The following is a 17,467-nucleotide window of genomic DNA, read 5'->3' on the forward strand; positions in this document are numbered from 1 at the left end:
GATGGGACAAACTCAACATCAGGTTGGATGCCTTGAAAGCCAAGACATTTTGTCTATGCTTAATTGATGAGAAGGAAGGGTGGAAAGAGAAAGCAGGACAAGGAACCAAATCCCCTCAAAACCAGAAAAAAAAGGACCTTTGCAGCAACAAGAGGGTCAAGACAGGTCAGCAGGAAATCCCAGAGTGGACAGCCCTGCAGTGGCTGTCACTGGGCTGCAAGTGAGACCCTCAGGGCAGTGCTGGAGGAGGAGAAGAGCAGGGAATAACTCCATGAGCACATGGGAAGAAGAGCAGGGAATAACTCCATGAGCACACGGGACGTGAAGAGCAGGGAATAACTCCATGAGCACACGGGACGTGATGAGCAGGTTCCTCCTGGGAAGCACAGCCTGGACAGTGAGGGAGGGGGAGCTGAGGAGCTTGGAGGTTGCAACAGCAGCTCTGGCCCTGACTAAACACCACACAGCCACCCTAGTGAAGATAAGAAGGCAGATAGGGAGCCCGACTCGTGCCTTATAAAGCTCTGTCTGTGCCGCGGCTGCTCCCGGTGACCTCGTCAGCCTGTTGCCCTAAAACACCCCGAGGAAGTAAACAAAAACAAACCCCCAGCAGAACCCAGTGCTCTGCTTGTTCTTGGCAACATCTGATTTTTCTTATTCGTCTCTGTATCATATAAGCCCCGTGAACAGCTCGTGTGCAGGCCAAGTCACACTGGGAGGAAAACAGTGGTAGGATTTTCTTTTTTGGGAATTTTGCTTACATTCCTCCTCCTCCTCACCACAAGCAGGATTTGAGTTTGTCTCAGTGAGAAGCCATAAATTTTATTTTAAAAATTCCCACACTGATTTATCCTGTCTCAGCACCCCTGAAAAATGTAGAGTCAGGACTAAACAAAATCCAGCAGCGCCCTTCCTAAAATGCAAGCCTGGAAAGACCAGCCTCAAAATCCCTCCTAAATGGAGAAGCACATGCCCTTGCTCCTTATCTTGTTTCACAGCACTAGATGTGAAATCCTCAGATGGAATCAGTTTGACAGTTATTAAAATGATGTTGACAAGGAGGAAATTAAAACTGCAATATATGCAAAGGGATGTTCTGAGGCTCAACACTTCTTAGGGGATAAATTAAGAAACTGAGGTTGAGTTACCCAAACACTCCTGTAAAATATATTTGTCTTTGTAACAGGTAGATGTGGGCAATAGTCTTCAAAATTTAGTGACAGCAAAGATTTTTGATAGCATTAGGCTGCCTAGTAGTAAGAAATGTTCAGGTCTAAGGGTTCATGACAACAGAAACTCCAGCTTTGAAAGGCTCTCGCTTTGCTAATTACTCATTTAACTGCATCCACAGCTTAGGAGGGAGTCAGGTTTAAGGAAGGATGGAGTGACAGGACCCAGGGAATGGCCTGGAGCTGTGCCAGGGCAGGGTCAGGTTGGATCTCAGGGAAAGGTTCTTCCCCCAGAGGGTGGTTGGGCACAGAAGGTCCTCGTGGGTCCCTTCCAGCTCGGCCCGTTCTGTGATTCTGTGACATGCCCGGGGAAGAAGGGTTTGACTTTCTCGGTAATTTCTGACACAGGGAAAAGTTGCCTAAAAACAGAAGCTGAAAAACACCATCAGGAACCCAGCAGCTGCTCCAGTCCCCTCTCCAGGGGGTGTTCAACCACTCCTGGAGGCAGTGCCCCCAGTCTGAGGGTAATGCTTGGGCTGCACAACCACTTTAACACCAACGCGGAGGGTGGGGTGTTGTGACCCATGAGGAGGAGACTGAGGGGAGCCCTCACTGCAGTTACAAATTCCTCAGGAGGGGCAGAGGAGGGGCAGGGACTGAGCTCTGCTCTGTGAGCAGGGACAGCACCCAGGGAATGGCTGGAGCTGTGCCAGGGCAGGCTCAGGTTGGATCTCAGGGAAAGGTTCTTCCCCCAGAGGCTGGTTGGCACTGCCCAGGCTCCCCAGGGCAGTGGGCACAGCCCCAAGGCTGCCAGAGCTCCAGGAGGGTTTGGCTGATCCTCTGGGGCACAGGGGGTGACTCTTGGGGTGGGGCTGTGCAAGGTCAGGGGTTGGACTGGATGATCCCTGTGGGTCCCTTCCAGCTCAGCACATCCCATGACTCTGACACACGAACAGGACCCTGTGCACCATCAGAAGCTGCCTGGGACAGAACCTGGCCCTTTCCCAAGCCCAGGGAGTTCAGCAGCGTGGAGAGATGAGCTGTAAGCAGCAGATCAAGGCAAAAACCCAGACAGGAGGGCTGCAGTTAATGCCTGGGGTTGCTCAACAGCACGAAACCAGGCACTGAGCAGCTTCCACCAGCCAGGGCTTTGCCACTGCTTTGCTGACAGTTGCTGTATAAAACCTTCATAACAGAAGGTCAAACAGCAGCCTACAGAGTAGCAAACAACTGCATATCCCACTGGGAAGTAAACTTTTAAAGAGCAGTGAAACCTTGAAGACCTTCAGGAGAGAAAATTGATATTCTTCTCTCCAGCTCGTTACTGTGGTGGCATTTTAAAATGTCATGGTACCACAAACCCAACGGGCATTTCCACATGGCACTAATAAATCCACAGCGGCAGCAGGAGGGTATTGTGCTGAATAATAAGAATTCTTACCAGAAATCCTTCCCTGGGAGGGTGGGGAGGCCCTGGCACAGGTTGCCCAGAGAAGCTGTGGCTGCCCCTGGATCCCTGGAAGTGTCCAAGGCCAGGTTGGACAGGGCTTGGAGCAACCTGGGCTGGTGGAAGGTGTCCCTGCCCATGGCAGGGGGTGGAATGAGATGGGATTTGAGGTCCTTTCCAACTCAAATCATTCCATGATTCTGACTGTGGGCCTTGATGGTTCCTTGTTCCCAGTTGTCACAAAACCCCCAAGACAAACCAACCCAAAACAACCTTGGTGGGCTTTGGAAGGGATCCAAATGAGCTCTGTGGGTCAGATGGAAGCTGGAAGCCTCTTTTCCCAACACAGTGCTCTGGCCAACAATTAAATGGTATTTTTTGAGGACATGATCTCTAAACCAAAATAGATAGAAGTGAAGTTTCCAGTGCACGTGACATGAACTGAGGAAAGGGTTTTCTCCTCTCTGCTGATCACAGTGGCTTCAAAATATAACCTTCTTGAGGAACCCATCACACTCTCCCTGCCAGTGCCTCCTCCCAGTGTGGTGGCACCACTGGACTTGTGCTGTCCCAGCTTCTGGGTGTCTGGGAGAACATCAAATCCTACAGCAGGGATTGAAACCCACCAAAATTTGAATGACAAGGGCTTCCCATTTGCATTCCTGCTGCTTTCTGGTTGGTCAGGCAAGGCTGACAGCAGCTCCTACCAAGGAGCTTTCTGATGGAAATGATGGATTAGCCCTTTATGACCCTGCTGGGAGTAGATCCTGGTCCATGGACAGGTTTCATGGTGTCCTGAGCCCCCATCTGTCTCCAAAGGGATTCCTTGCAAAGGAGGAGCTGGAAGTTCTCCCCAGCACATGATAGGACAAAATACTTCAATACTGCTCATAACAGTGCCTTGTCTTGACAGGAGGAAGCCAAAACATCCTGCATGAACAAACCTTCTCTGAAAGTCACATAAATGCTCTGGGGCAACACTGAGCTTGAGAAGGAGCATTGCCTGGGAATGAAGGTGTTGGTGCCCACCAGCCTGGGGACAGAGAGGTTTGGCTGTTCCCTCAGCAAAGATCATTAAAATCACTGAGGTTGGAAAAGCCCTCCAAGGTCCTCGAGTCCCCCCTGTGCCCGATGCCCACCTTGTCCCCCAGCCCAGAGCACTGAGTGCCACGGCCAGGCCTTCCTGGGACACCTCCAGGGATGGGCACTCCACCATCCAGCCCCTTCCAATGCCTCACAACCCTTCCAGTGAAGAAATTTGTCCTGAATAAAAGCAGTGTACATCCCCAAACCCTGACAGTCCTAAAAAAAACCCTGAAAATTACACGTAGAAGCTGATTTCTGTGTGAAGGATTTGTGGTTTAGGCTGAAAACTCGGGAGCCCATGAGCTTAAGTGGTTCCTGTGGATGGGAGTGGAATAAAGGACCAGCTGAAAACAGCTCCAGGCTCTTCCCTTTCCTCCTCTCCCAGTGCATCCCACAGGTTGTGGTGTGCAGGGAGCAAGGCTCCAAATAGGGGAAAGATCTGGGCTCGCCGCTCTCGTGGCCATCACTCATCCCCCTACACAGCCTGGGCTGCAGCCAAGAGAGGTTGCATCTCTTGGATGATCATTTATGGTCAGCCTTTCCCCCTGGCTGGGGCTGCCAGAGCCCTGCTACCATGAGAGGTCTGGGCCAGCCCAGAGGGATCAGCACATCCTGGGGAGGATGGGCAGGCTGGGGCACCTCCCACCAGCACAGACCTGCTCAGAGACACAGGGAAGAGCAGGGCAGGGACCCCTGGCAGGCATTTGTGGTGGGAATCAGCTCCATCAGCATTTCACATCTCCACCTCCCAACCCACAGCCTGCTCCTTCCCCGGGAGGTGACCCCAGCTTGGCAGTGGGTGCAAAAAAACCTGCCCAGAGAGGTTCTCCACACTTCCAAAACACAGGTTGTGGCAGGAGCTTTGATACCCTGTTCTCCTTCTGCTGCACACCAAGGGAGAGATGCTCCTGGAACGTGCAAGTGAAGACAAATTAAATAAAGTAATTGTGGTTTTGATTTGCTGTTATTTGTGTGAATACAGTTATTCTGATATAGAATCACAGAATCAGCTGGGTTGGAAGGGACCTCTGAGATCATCAAGTCCAACCCTTGATTCAACCCCACTGTGTTTCCCAGACCATGGCACTGATGCCACATCCAGTCTGTCCTTAAACATCTCCAGGGATGGAGAATCCACCCCCTCCCTGTGAAGTTCAGGTCCTACCTGACTTCCAGGATTGTCCAGCTTCTCACCAAGCCGTGAAATCAGCATTTTGAAGGGCCACAAGCCTGGCTATAGAGCTACAAATGCTCCTGTATATCCATGGAAAACAGAGGATTAAGGTGCAAGATCAAAACTGGATAGAAATACTTTCATTTGTTGTGACTTGGATCTCAGCACTAATTAAAACAAAACAAAAAAAAAAAAAAGGAGAGCAAGTGATCCAGTCTTGAAACACGTTCTTCCACCCTTTGGCCTTATACCATGGACTCCAGAGCTCGGGCTGCACAGCATAGAACCCATGGCTTGGGTTGAAAGGGACCTTAGAGATCATCTCATTCCAACCCCCTGCCATGGGCAGGGACACCTCCCACCAGAAGAATCACCTACTCTTCTCAAAATCAGCCTCTTGAACCGATGGGGTGTTTCAGAGGAGGGTTTGGTGTCAAATCATAAAGAAATAAATAAGGGGAGATGGATTAAGGCTTCCCTGTGGGTCTGAAAGCAGCCCTGGATCACCTCAAAGTGGCAACAGCAGGGCCTTCAGTAGCTAATATCCAAGAAAAACACCCCCAAAGTAATAATTAAACAAATCAATAAATAATTAATAATATAATTAATTAATTAAATAAAATCCACTATTAAAACACTTCAAGTACCACCCTTCCTGCTGCCCATAATCAGCATTTAGAGATTCCCTCTACCAATAGTTGCATCCAAATCTCTGTTTTCCGTGGATGTGCTTTGTCCCCAGGTCACTTGATTCTTTCAAACTTGAGTTTTCGTTTTGTGGCCACACAGCTTGGGTTTGTTTTTAAGCTGAACAGTCCATCTCTCTCTTTTGTACTAAACAAAAATAACCTCTCAGTCCCCTCCTCAGCTTCACAGACATCTCCCACCCACCTCCCCTTAGTCATCTCTTTGCCAGCTCAGAGCAGCCAAACTTTTCCTGGGAATGTGCTCCTACCTCACCCTACATTTTCCACGCTTCTGTGCTTCTGGAGTCACTTGGTGTCACCACCAAAATACTGTCCTGCAATGTTTTCTTGCTCGGTTACTGGGATTTTGGTTGGATTCAACGTTCTTAGAGGGTTTTCTTTTCAACCTTAATGATTCTATGTTTTGTTTTGTTTTTTTCCCAGATTTACCTCTCCCGGGTGCGTGCCCCCTACAGAATTAATATTAAAAATTAAAATAAAAGGCGAGTAAAGCTGCAAAGCCCAACCCCAGCGCCCGTCCTTAGAGGAGATCATCCTCCCCTTCCACCACAAGCAACAACCGCTTGTTCCCATGTCTTGCTCCACAGTTATTTCAAAGGAGGGGAAAACCTTTGTTTTCTCCAGCAGCAGCAGCAGCAGCTTCACCTCTTTGCCGCGGCTCCTGGATCACCTTCTCCCACCTCCTTGTGGATTCCTTTAACCGCTCCTAGGCTGGCAAAGCGCCACTTTCTCACCCAAAACTCGCGCTCGCTCTTTGCCCACCCCACAAAATCCATCCATCCATCCATCCATCCATCCGTCCATCCATCCATCCACCCCCTGCAGCTGCCTCCCTTCCCTCTCCCAGCCGCTCGGCCCCGGGATTTGGGGGACAATCCCTGCCAGATTCCCGGAGGGGGGGAGGCTCGACGTGCCCTTGTGGCCCAGCTGTGCCCCAGCCAAGCCTTTCATCGGGCCGTGGCCATTTACATGTTGATGGACTTATTACTCCCTTAAATCACCTGCTAATGGGTCCCCTCCCTCCCTGAGAGGTAGATTAGAAGCTCTGCCCAGAAGTGCCCTCCTTAAGTATCTCGGTTATCCTCACCCCCCTCTTAAGGTGTTAATTAGGGACACAAGTCAGGCACTGGGGGAGGGAAAAAGAAAAAAAAAACTGCTCGAGAGAGAAAAGGGAAAAAAGGCTAATAAACATCCCTTTGGATTAGCAGGGATGAGGTGTGTTTGTTTGAGGGAGTGCAGGAACCCACACCTTTCCTGCTCTGCGAGGGGTGCCGAGGAGCGGGACCACCTGGATGCTCCACTTCCCACCCCGAGCGAGATCAAGGTTTGCTCGGCCGAGCCCCAGCTGAAAGGCTCGGGACAAAGAGCAGCTTGGGCAGGTGGGGGAACTCCCCCCCCCGAGAGAAACCCAGCCCCAAACAGAGGAGAAAACAAACCCCAAAACCGCCCCAAAGCTTTCGGCGTTGTGTTACGGCCGCAGAGGTTTTCACCTGCTCCCTCTGCTCGGGGCTGTCATCCTTCTGAGCCAAAATGGGCGGGTTTCTGCTCTGTCGGGAGAGGTGAGGATAAAAAAACCCGGGAACTTTCCTTACCTTGACGCCAGTGAGCGGATTTCAGGGTGTTTGTAACCCTTTCTTGCACTGTGCGACTGTGGAGAGGGTTTGTTCCTCAGAGGAGTGGTTTTAGGGGCGTTGGAGTCTAGTTTTTAAACGATGTGAAGATCAGTGGAAGCATCTGCTTCAAAGGGTTATTTAAAAATAAAAAGGGTATTTTTTGTACAACAGCTTGGGGTGAAACTGATTTCTGAAAGAACTTAGGGAAAAAAATGAGAAGAAAATGGGATTTGCGTCCCTAAAAAGTCATTTCACCACAAATGGCAGCAAAAACCTGCTCCGTGTCCCGTCCTCCCCACTTCTTCCCTTGGAAGATTAATTCCTTTATGTCCCCGGGTGCAGCAGAGAGGAGCTTTCTGGGGATACATCTCCCTGGAATCTGCATCCCCAGTGCAGAAAAATCACCCCAAGGAAAACCACTGCAGAGTTGGAGAAGGACTTTGGAGAGAGACAGGACAAGGGGGACTAGCTACAAACTGGCAGCTGGCAGGGATAGATGGGATATTGGGAAGGAATTGTTCCCTGGGAGGGTGGGGAGGCCCTGGCACAGGTTGCCCAGAGAAGCTGTGGCTGCCCCTGGATCCCTGGAAGTGTCCAAGGCCAGGTTGGACGGGGCTTGGAGCAACCTGGGCTGGTGGGAGGTGTCCCTGTATCTGCAGGAAGCTGGAAAGCTGTGCTGCCAGCAGCCAGCTGTTAGGGGAGGCTGCTTTACAGGGCTTCAGGTTTTATTATTAATACTATAAATAACAATATTTAACTTTATGGAGCTTTATTGGCAGCTCTTCCAGCCCTATAACCAGGAACAGGGAGTAAATAAGAGGTGCTAAAGCTCCTTGTCCACCCAAACCTGCCTAAGAATGGCTACCAAAAAATGTGGTGTTTTTTTTTTTAATTTTCCAGGCTGGAAAAGTGAAGAATGTCAAGGCATAAGAAGCATTTCTGGTTAATTTGGCAAGAGGATGGAGAACACGGCACTAACAATGACAAGAAATGGTACCCGAGGTCTTTTGGACTGAAATAATCACTTTATTAAGGTGTCTGAAGTGCTGAAGAGTGCTGGGTATCACCAGAAGGCCACTGTGGGGCTGAAAGGGGTCTGACACCCAGATCTGAATCCACCTGAATAATTCCTGATGCTTTTACTCAAAGCCAGGTACCTTCACCACCTCAGTGTCACTGACTGTTACTGGGTGTGATCATTACTATGATAATAAAACAACCATATCATCGTGTGTGCTATGTGAGAATTTATCTTTTTTAAATAATGTGGTTTAAAAGTGCGTGTTTTAGAAGCACTTTAAAATGGGTATTTTTAATTTTTGAAGCCTTGCACAAAGATTAAAGCACGAAACTCGAGCCTCCGAGTCAGGAACTCTTTCAGGGGGTGGCTTCAACCCAACTGCTGCTCCAGACACAGCCCTGGGGTGGAGAGGCTTGAATGGTCCTTTCAGGTGATTAAAGGACCGTCAGTGTTTTACATTAGCTGTTTTGGGGCAGCTTTGGCTCTTCCAAGCCGGTCCCAGAGCTGGAAGGAAGAGCTGGAAGGAAGCTGGACACGATCCCTTGAACATTTCCTTCTACCTGGGGCTGTATTCTCCCTCCCTTCCATTTTCTGGACTCGGTTTAGCACCAGCTGGTGCTCTCAGGTTCCTGCCAGAGCTGCAGCTGGGTGGGTATCCTGTAACCCCCTGCCCTGCAGGTCCCCAAACAGGCAGCACCAAACACCCACGGGCAGGGAGCATTTAAAAGTCGTGGGATGCTCCCCTACGAATGGGACACGGTGCCCTCGGAGCCACGCAGGGATGTGCTGCTTGGCAGTTGGATTTGGGGTGCAAAGCACTTTTGGGTCATAGAGGGAAGGCTCCACCATGAGTTTGCATCCCACCCCCCTTCCCCAGGCTGCAGGGAGGCTGAGGGCAGCCCTCCAGGCAGGCATAGGCACCAACCCCACACTCACCTACAACCACTCGGAGTGAGTGGGCAACGTTAGGAGTTAAAGGGGGTGGGGAAAAAATGCGTGTTTGCACCTTTCCCCCCCTCCAAGCCAGCCCAACAGGGAGAAACCCCACAGTAACACGCTGCAAAGTGAAGGAAAAATAAGCCTTTATTGTGCACGGAGCAGAGACTGCTCTGACGGAGCAGTGACGGGTCCAGCACAGCCCCTCTCCTGATCCTTCACTCCCTTCTCCAAAATCGGGCAGGAGGGTGTTTTGCTGACACCTGCCCTCCCCGGACCCCTGGCCACAGTGCCCATCCTTGCTCTGGTGGCCAGAGGGGATCGGTGGCCTAAATAGTGCCTAAAGAGCAGCTGAATCAATAGTGACACCAATCAGCCTTTCCCACGGGGTGCTCTGATGGGCCCCCGAGCCCCCCATCCGAAATGCCCCCAAAACGGGCATTTCCCCCCCTCCCGTGGCACGGGAGGGCTCCACACGCGGGGCAGGGAGGCAGAGGCAGCTCAGGCTGGTTTGGAAGAGGAATTTATTGGCTCGCAAACAGACGGTGGCATCCCTTTGAGCCGGGATTAAAAACCCAGTGTGTACAAAGCCCCAGTCCCTCGGAGAGCGCGAGGGGGGGGGGGAAAAACCCGACCAGTCCCGGCGTTATGTACAGCGTAAGTGCCAGCTCAGTATTCACAACACAGTAACGTACTGCAAGAAAAGTCGCTTTAAAGTAGTTCCCTTGAGAAACAACCTTCCCTCCGGCGGGGCCGGAGTCTGTCCCGGCGGGGCCGGGCCGCGCGCCGGTGTCCGTGTGTCCGTCCGTCCGTGTGTCCGTCTCAGTGCCGCTGGCAGGTGTGCAGGCGGGGCGCGTCCCCGGGGCCGAGCTCCCGCTGCAGGCGGCACGCCAGGCCCTCGGCACAGTGGCAGCGCTGGAAGATCTCCAGCCCGTGGGAGCCTTTCCGCCGGTGCCGGGTACACACCTGCCCCTCCCGCAGCACCGGCTTGCACATCTTGGACCAGAAGTGGCGGGCGCAGCACAGCCCGGCCGCGCAGTCCGACGAGCGCAGGCACAGGTCGCCCTCCTCGCCTGGGGGGGGACAGGGAGGTCAGCGGGGGGACAGGGACAGGGACGGTGGGGAGGGGCGGGGATCGCTCACGGGAGACGGCGGGGGGGGGTGGGCAGCCCGGGCTCCTCCAAGGAGGGCAGTGGGGCAGGAGGAGCGTCCCAGACTGATCCCGAGGGGACGGCAGGCAAGGGTGGGTGTCCTGAAGTGATCCCTGAGGCAAAGAGGGCATCCCAGGCATGGGGGAGAGAGGTTCACGGTGGGCATCCCAGACTGATCCCAAGGGGACAGCAGGGCAGAGTGGGCATCCCAGACTGATCCCGTGGGGGGCAGAAAGACAGGATGAGCATCCCAGACTGATCCCACAACGGACAGCAGAGCAGGGTGGGCATCCTGGACTGATCCCACAGGGAACAGAGGTGAAGGGTGGATATCCCGAACTGATCCCACAAGGGACAGCAGGGCAGGGTGGGCACCTCCCAGGGGCCTTGGGGTCCCAGCAGCACCGCCCCCCTTACCTTTGGCCGTGGGGATCCAGGCGGGAGCGGGTGTCCGTCGGGGCAGAGCCTCAGTGCCGGGCTCCTCCAGCTCGGCGGCTCCGTGGGGAGGCTCCGGCGGGGTGCAGAGACCTGCGGGGGGCAGTGGGGCGGCTGTCAGCCACGGGCGGGACTCCACCCCCCTCCCACTTCCCTCCTGCGGCCACGTCGAGAGTGCCCCCAGCCCGCAGCCCCTGCGCTCACCGTTGCTGCAGGTCATGCCGGGGCAGCACATGGCATCGCGCAGGCAGCGCTTGCGGCGCCTCCGGCAGGAGAGGCACAGCGGGGCCCCCCCGCCGCGGGCCGCCCCCCCGCAGAACTCCTCGGGGCCGCAGTCCTCGTCCTCGGCGCACGGGAAAGGCTGGGGGGGCACAGAGGAGGCGGAGGGGGGTCAGCGAGGCCGACACTCCCATCCCCGGGGCGTGTCCCCTCCGTCCCCAGCGTGTCCCCGCTTCATCCCCTGGTCTCCTCCATCCCCGAGGTGTCCCACCCCACTTCGTCCCCGGTATGTCCCCGCTCTATCCCGGTGCGTCCCCTCCATCCATCTCCGATGTGTCCCCTCCCCTGCCTCCACCCCGGTGCGCCTTCCCTGTCCCTGGTGTCCCCTCCATTCCCGAGGTGTCTCCCCGACTCCTTCCCCGGTGTGAGTGTGTGTCCCACCATCCCCTGTGAGTCCCCTCCATCCACCTCCGCTGTGTCCCGCTCTTCTATCCCCGGTGTGTCCTTCCCCTCCATCGCCGATGTCCCCCCTCTCCACTCCCGATGCCTCTCCCCCCGTCCTCGGTGTCCCCTCCATCCCCGGTGCGTGTCCCGTTTCCTCTGTCCCATGTGGGTCCCCCCTCCCTTCATCCCCTGGCCCTGGTGTCCCCTCCATCCTCGGTGTCTCCCCACACCTCAAGTGTTTGTGCGTCCCTCCTCTCCGTCCCAAATGTATCCTCAACTCCACCCCCGATGCGGTCCCTCTGCCCTCGGTGTGTGTCCCACATCCCTCCCGGTGTGTGTCCCACATCCATCCCCGGTGTGTGTCCCACATCCATCCCCCGTGTGTGTCCCACATCCATCCCCCGTGTGTGTCCCACATCCATCCCCCGTGTGTGTCCCACATCCATCCCCCGTGTATGTCCCACATCCATCCCCGGTGTCCCCTCTCTCCACCCTCAGTGTGTCCCACATCCCTCTCGGTGTGTGTCCCCAATCCATCCCCGGTGTCCTTTCTCTCCACCCTCGCTGCGTGTCCCACATCCATTCCCGGTGTCCTCCCGTTCCACGCTCTCCGTGTGTCCCACATCCATCCCAGTGTCCCCTCCCTGCATCCCCAGCGTATGTTCCGTATCCATCCCGACGTCCCCTCTCCCCACGCTCTCCGTGTGTCCCCCCTCCATTCCCGGTGTCCCCCCGCTCCATGCCCGCTCCTACCTGCCGGGTGGCGGCCGGCGGTGCCTTGTTGCTGCCGTCGAAGGGGGGTGCGGGGGCGGCGCTGGCCTCGGCCCCCCCCGGGGGGGGTCCCTTGATGGCGTTGGAGCTGAGGCCGCCCCCGGGAGCCGCCGCCCGCCCCGCCGGGGCCGCGCAGCTCAGCGCCGCCAGCAGCGCCACCAGCCCGCGCATCCTGGTGCCCGCCGTGCCCTCCCGTGCCCGCGGTGGCCCCGAGCAGCGGCTCCCTGCGCTCCTCCGCCGCCTTTATACCCCCGGGGCCGCGTCCTGCCCGCCCCCTCGGGGCGGGGGGCCCGCCGGCTGGGATTTCAAAGGCTTCCCGAGGGGGGGGGCTGTGCCCACGAGCCCCCAAAACCGCCCCCACCCCGCCCCGAGGGCTCCCACATTGGTCGGGAGGGGGTTTCGCAACGGCGAGGGCAGGACCCCCCCGCTATTTCCCACCCCCCGCCCCTGTTCCCGGCCAGATGCTCCACACGCCCCGACGCCGCCGCCGTCTCCAGCCGGGCGCGCGCGACGGAGGGACCGGGAATGGGTGAAAGGGGGGGACTCCCCCTCATCGACCCCCCCACGGTGGGTGGGAGCAGCGGTGGGTGCAGAGAGTCCCCCCCACGCTCTCCCCCGATGTCACAGTCGCTCCTTTGGTCTCCTCTAAGTCTCCCCCCCCCGCCTCCCCCGCGTCCTTCCTGGCGCCAGCGCAGCCTCGCAGGAAGGGAGAGGGGCTGCTGCGCACCCCCCGCCCCGGGGGGGGTGTGGGGACACCGGGGGGACACACGGCAGGACCCTCGCCGTCCTCCCCCATTCCTCTGACCCCAGCTGGGCGGGGAGGGGGAGCTCCGGGCCCTTTGATGCGGGGACATCAAAGGGGTCGCTTCCCTATTCCCTCCCCATTCCTCCCCATTCCTCCCCATTCCCCCCCGACGCCCTCGAGGCGCCGCCGCCCCCCCCAAGCCCCCTCCAAACCCCCCCAGACCCGCGCAACCCCCCCAAAGCCCCCCTGAACCCCCAAACCCCCAAAGCCCCTAAACCCCCAAGCCCCCCTAAACCCCCCCTAAATCCCAATCCCCCCCAAACCTCCCCTTGCCCCCCCATATCCCCAAACCCCCCAACCCTCCCCCGTCGGGGCAGCGCGTCCCCAGCGCTCCCCCTGCCGGCCCCGCCGGGGCATCGCTCCACGCCCCGCGCCGCTAATTAACCCCCGTTAATTAATTAACCCGGCTTTGCCCGGCGGCGGCCTCGCGCTCCCGCTTATTCATTTTCCGAGGGTGGTTTGGACGAAAATACGGGCGAAGAGCCCGAGCGGTGCCCCCGCCCTGCTAAACCCCGCGGGGGCGAGGAGGGGGTGAATTCCAGCCGCCGCGATTCCCTGCGATGAAGCCCCGCTCTCCCGGTATTCCCTATCAGCTGTCCCAGGTCCAGATGGCTCCAGCCGGGCTAATAATTGCCCGGGAAGGTTTCGGCGAGCACCGCGGGCAGGTGCCGTCGGAAGCGGGGGGGCTGAGTCACGGCACCCCCGGCCCGGCCCGGCCATCCCTGCCTTCCCTATTTTTAGCCTGGGAGAAGGAGGGCCACGCCTCGGCCCGAAATCCCGGTGTTCCCCCGGCAGTTTCAGGTGAGGGCCACGTCACCCCGCGCTTTTTATTGCCTGATTAACTTGGACCTGCGATTGCTGCATCCCGCAGAACGGTTTGGGATGTTTCCCAGCTCCTCCTTAGGTAGTTACCACATTTATTTCCCTCCTGGGAGGATGTTTTCTTGCTCCTTTGCCCAGGTTTTGCTCACCTGTGTGTCATGGACTCGACATGACCTTCCACTCTCCCAGGTTGCTCCAACCCGGCCTTGGACACTTCTCTGGGCAACCAGTTTTTTTGACAGCGGTGCTGTTTTGAGTCACATCCTCTCCAGGGATGACACAACTCGTGTTGGGAACACGGTGCCTTCCCTGGACTCAAAATACAAAGGGAATTCTTCATCCCCGAGGATGAGCCACGTTCAGAGGATAGTTTGGGTAGGAAGTGAGCTGTGGGGGTCACCTGGCCAGAGCAGGACCCCCACCACCCCAGTTTAATCCCTGAGCAGCAGAGCTCCCCCAGACTCAGCCTGGGCTGCGGAAGGAAACCCTCGACACGTTGTTCAAAAGTAATTATTTTTATTTCAACTCTATAAAGTATACAACAGGCACTCGGCAATTACAGCTGCAGGGAAAGTACAGAGCCAAACAAAAGCAGTTAAAGTTTATGAAAAAAAACCCCAAAGTTCTTCAGTCAACATCAAAAGAGTGCAAGCGGCCACCGAGCGGGGGGTGACCGACATCTGTCCGACAAACAAAACCTCTCCCGTGGAAGAAGAAAGCTGGGGGAAATAAGGATACAAACCAAAGGGATGGTGTAAAAACCAGCATAAGCCGGGGTCGGGGTGAGAGGGAATTCCCCCTTCTGCTGAGAAAGCCCTCAAGGCGCCCAAGTCTCGGTGTCAGGGCTGGGGAGCTGCGGACTGAGGAGCCTCCAGCTTGGCAGCTCCGCGGGAGCACCGAGGGCTCGTCCCGGCGGTGGCTGCGGACGGAGGGGATCGGGGAGGGGAAAGCACTGTTTTGTTGAGTGGTGCAAACGAGCTGCGCCTTTGCCTCGGGGTTTTAGGGCCAAAAAAAATAATAATAAAAAAAAAAAAGGCAGGCTGGGTTCACAGCGAGTGGATTTTTTTCCAGGTGGGAGATTCCTCGAGGGGGGGGGCGTGTAAGACGGGACGGCACGATGGGTGGGATCTGCAGGGCTCGGCGGAACAGGAATACCTGTGTACGGACTGCTGGGATGTCAGAGAGGAATTTGACCCGCACATAAACATTTATACATTTCACAGAAATGACTCTGTATCTCATTAACAGATACACAGCTCTGGTACATTGAACAGAAATAAGAGAACGACTTCATCATTTCTGTAATTCGTCAGTTTTAGATAATAAAGGCTTAGAAACCGGTCGCAGAAAGAACTGTAAAACGCAGCAAGCTAAGAAAGGACGACAGTTTGAGGTGTGTTTGTCTTTGTCATGCAGCATAACACCAAATTTGTCATTTTTTTTTTTTATAAGATGCCATGGATTTAAGGCACTTGCAACAATGCCAGATAGCTAGTCATGTTCTCAAACTATGGGACGGATGAGTTAACAGGACAGTTGACATAAAGTTTAATAATACTGACAAATATGACATTAATTCAAGTCTACCTTGAGCTAAAAACATTACATTACAAATAAGGAAACGAAGGAATAATGCCATGGGGCTGGAAAAAGAACAAAAAGTTCAATGTGTACCACAAAATACCGACACGAAAATACCTATTTACAGAAATAGTCGCTCGTGGTCCTGTTGGTAAAGAAGAGTTTGCTGTGGGAAATGCAGCGCTGGGAGAAGCTACGGATCAGCCATGTGGTCATGACACCAATCAACACCCTGCTCTGAAATATGGGAGCTGATTTCAGCTGGATTATGGGAGCCTAAATACACCCTCCTCCCGTGGATTAGGGAAGGAGACAAAGAAATAAGGACACAAAGTGGAAACACAGAGGCAATCCCTTGTGAATATATATATATATATATATATATAAAGCAACTTAAATATATTATTATAAATGAAGGCTTTTATCATATACATAGTGAGGTGTTAATGCTTGGGAGAGGTGATGGGAGTCGAGTGAGGGGTTTGATATCAAAATAAACTCATATTCAGTACAGGTATTGATTCCTGTGCTTGGCACAGGGAAAAAGGGATGGGGAAAAAGAAAAAGAGCCCATTTCAAACCTTCCTTCCTGTTGTGTTTTCAGGTTGCCCCCCAAATCCTCGTGGTGCTTTTGCCACCCAGCAACCCCTTGCCTGCCACAGCACGAGTGTCATCGTTCTGGGACAAACTCCTCTCTACATTCCTACAGAAAGTTCTCCTTGTTGAGTGAAACTCCAGGGGGGTGTGAGTGAAGAATTTGGCTGCTAGGCCTGTTCTCTCAGATGCCTGGTGGATATTTTAGCCCTAGTGCTCAGCCTTGGCTCTCGGTGTCGTCCATCCCTCGGATAAAGGTGGAAAAGCCAGGAGCTACTGCCTTTTCCCGACAGCTTGGAAGGCAGACAAAGTTCCAATGATTAAAGAACAGCAGAAATAACCTGAAGTGACTGTGCCAGCTCTGCTGCCTCACCGTCTGGAAAACAGGGAAAGAAATCCTGTGCCACAGACTGGTTCCAAAGGTGAGCCAGCTCATGCCTGCTGGCAAACAGCAGGACACGGTCCACGCTGTCAAACAATACACTCTGTCAAGTTGCTTTCATCAGAAACATGGGAAAGAGTTGGGATTTAGCATCAGGGAAATAATATTTTACTGTTAAAACAGACATTTTCCACGGAGTATGTGGGCAAAAGTCCTTCTCAGCAAGAGCTGATCTCCCCACTCTCAGCTCTGGGCAGTGCTGAGATGAAACAGGGCAGCACCTGCTCACCCATGGCAGGGCTTGGAATGACAGGGTCTTTAGGGTCCCTTCCAATCCAAACCATTCCATTATTCTATGATGCTATGATTTTTTTGGGTCCTAGAGAGACCGAAACCTGATGGGTTTTGTGGGATAACGGGATACTTGAAGTCAACAAACGGGCATCCAGGACAGAGTTATGGCCTATAAATCAGAGGAGACTGTATTCAAGCAAAGGAAAAGCAGTGGAAGTCAGGGAAAAGCATATCCTGATCCTGTTTTCCCCAGGTTGTTTTTCCACACGATGACTGTGGCCATTACAGTGCCCTGAACATGATCATCGGGGAACTCGCGCCGGCGACACGGAGACCTTGCAACAAATACATCCAATATCGCTTTGCCATTTAATTCCATGGACTTTCCTCAGCCCAGAGAGGCATCAGGACTCCATTTTTACAGGCAATATTACACCAGAGCCAGCAAACTGGCCCAGTACTTGGCTTTTAATGAGCTCTGCACTAAACACGGAGGAGATGGAGACATGGAGACGTGGGATCATCCAAGAGCGACGGAGAACGAAGCCTCTTGCTACATATCTCTCAAAAGGTGGTTGAGTGACCAGCTGAGGGATGGACATAGCACCTAAAAAGGACATCACAGGTCTTATGTTTTCCCTTTGGGTTCTGAAGAGGTCAAAGTCGAGCTTAATTTTATGCCTAAATCGACAAGACCAGTGGGCTGCTGTCGCCTTGTTACAGGACCGTGATCCAAGCACTCTTTTATGTGTCAAACAGATTAGTTTCCTGATTTTTGTTTTCATGCAGGGATGTATTTGTACCAAGGGAAAGGAA

The 17,467-nt window shown here is 54.5% G+C and overlaps 1 protein-coding gene across 2 annotated transcripts; it reads right to left on the reverse strand.

Moving 5' to 3' along the window:
• Positions 1-9,658: 9,658 nt before the first annotated feature.
• Positions 9,659-12,344, reverse strand: DKK1 (dickkopf WNT signaling pathway inhibitor 1). 2 transcript variants are annotated; one of them, XM_051799744.1, is made up of 4 exons: positions 12,156-12,344; positions 10,944-11,100; positions 10,722-10,832; positions 9,659-10,226 (listed from the first exon to the last, which is right to left on the reverse strand). In XM_051799744.1, exons 1-4 carry the CDS (start codon positions 12,342-12,344, stop codon positions 9,976-9,978), a joined length of 708 nt encoding a protein of 235 aa, XP_051655704.1. In that variant the 3' UTR covers positions 9,659-9,975. The 2 variants fall into 2 exon arrangements, with proteins under 2 accessions (XP_051655704.1, XP_051655705.1); XM_051799745.1 differs by lacking the exon at positions 12,156-12,344 and adding an exon at positions 11,427-11,482.
• Positions 12,345-17,467: the final 5,123 nt, after the last annotated feature.

This window comes from Manacus candei, unplaced genomic scaffold, assembly GCF_025592945.1.
Source record: "Manacus candei isolate 608988 ecotype Guabito, Panama unplaced genomic scaffold, ASM2559294v1 h1tg000050l, whole genome shotgun sequence".
NCBI classification, from domain to species: Eukaryota; Metazoa; Chordata; class Aves; order Passeriformes; family Pipridae; genus Manacus; species Manacus candei.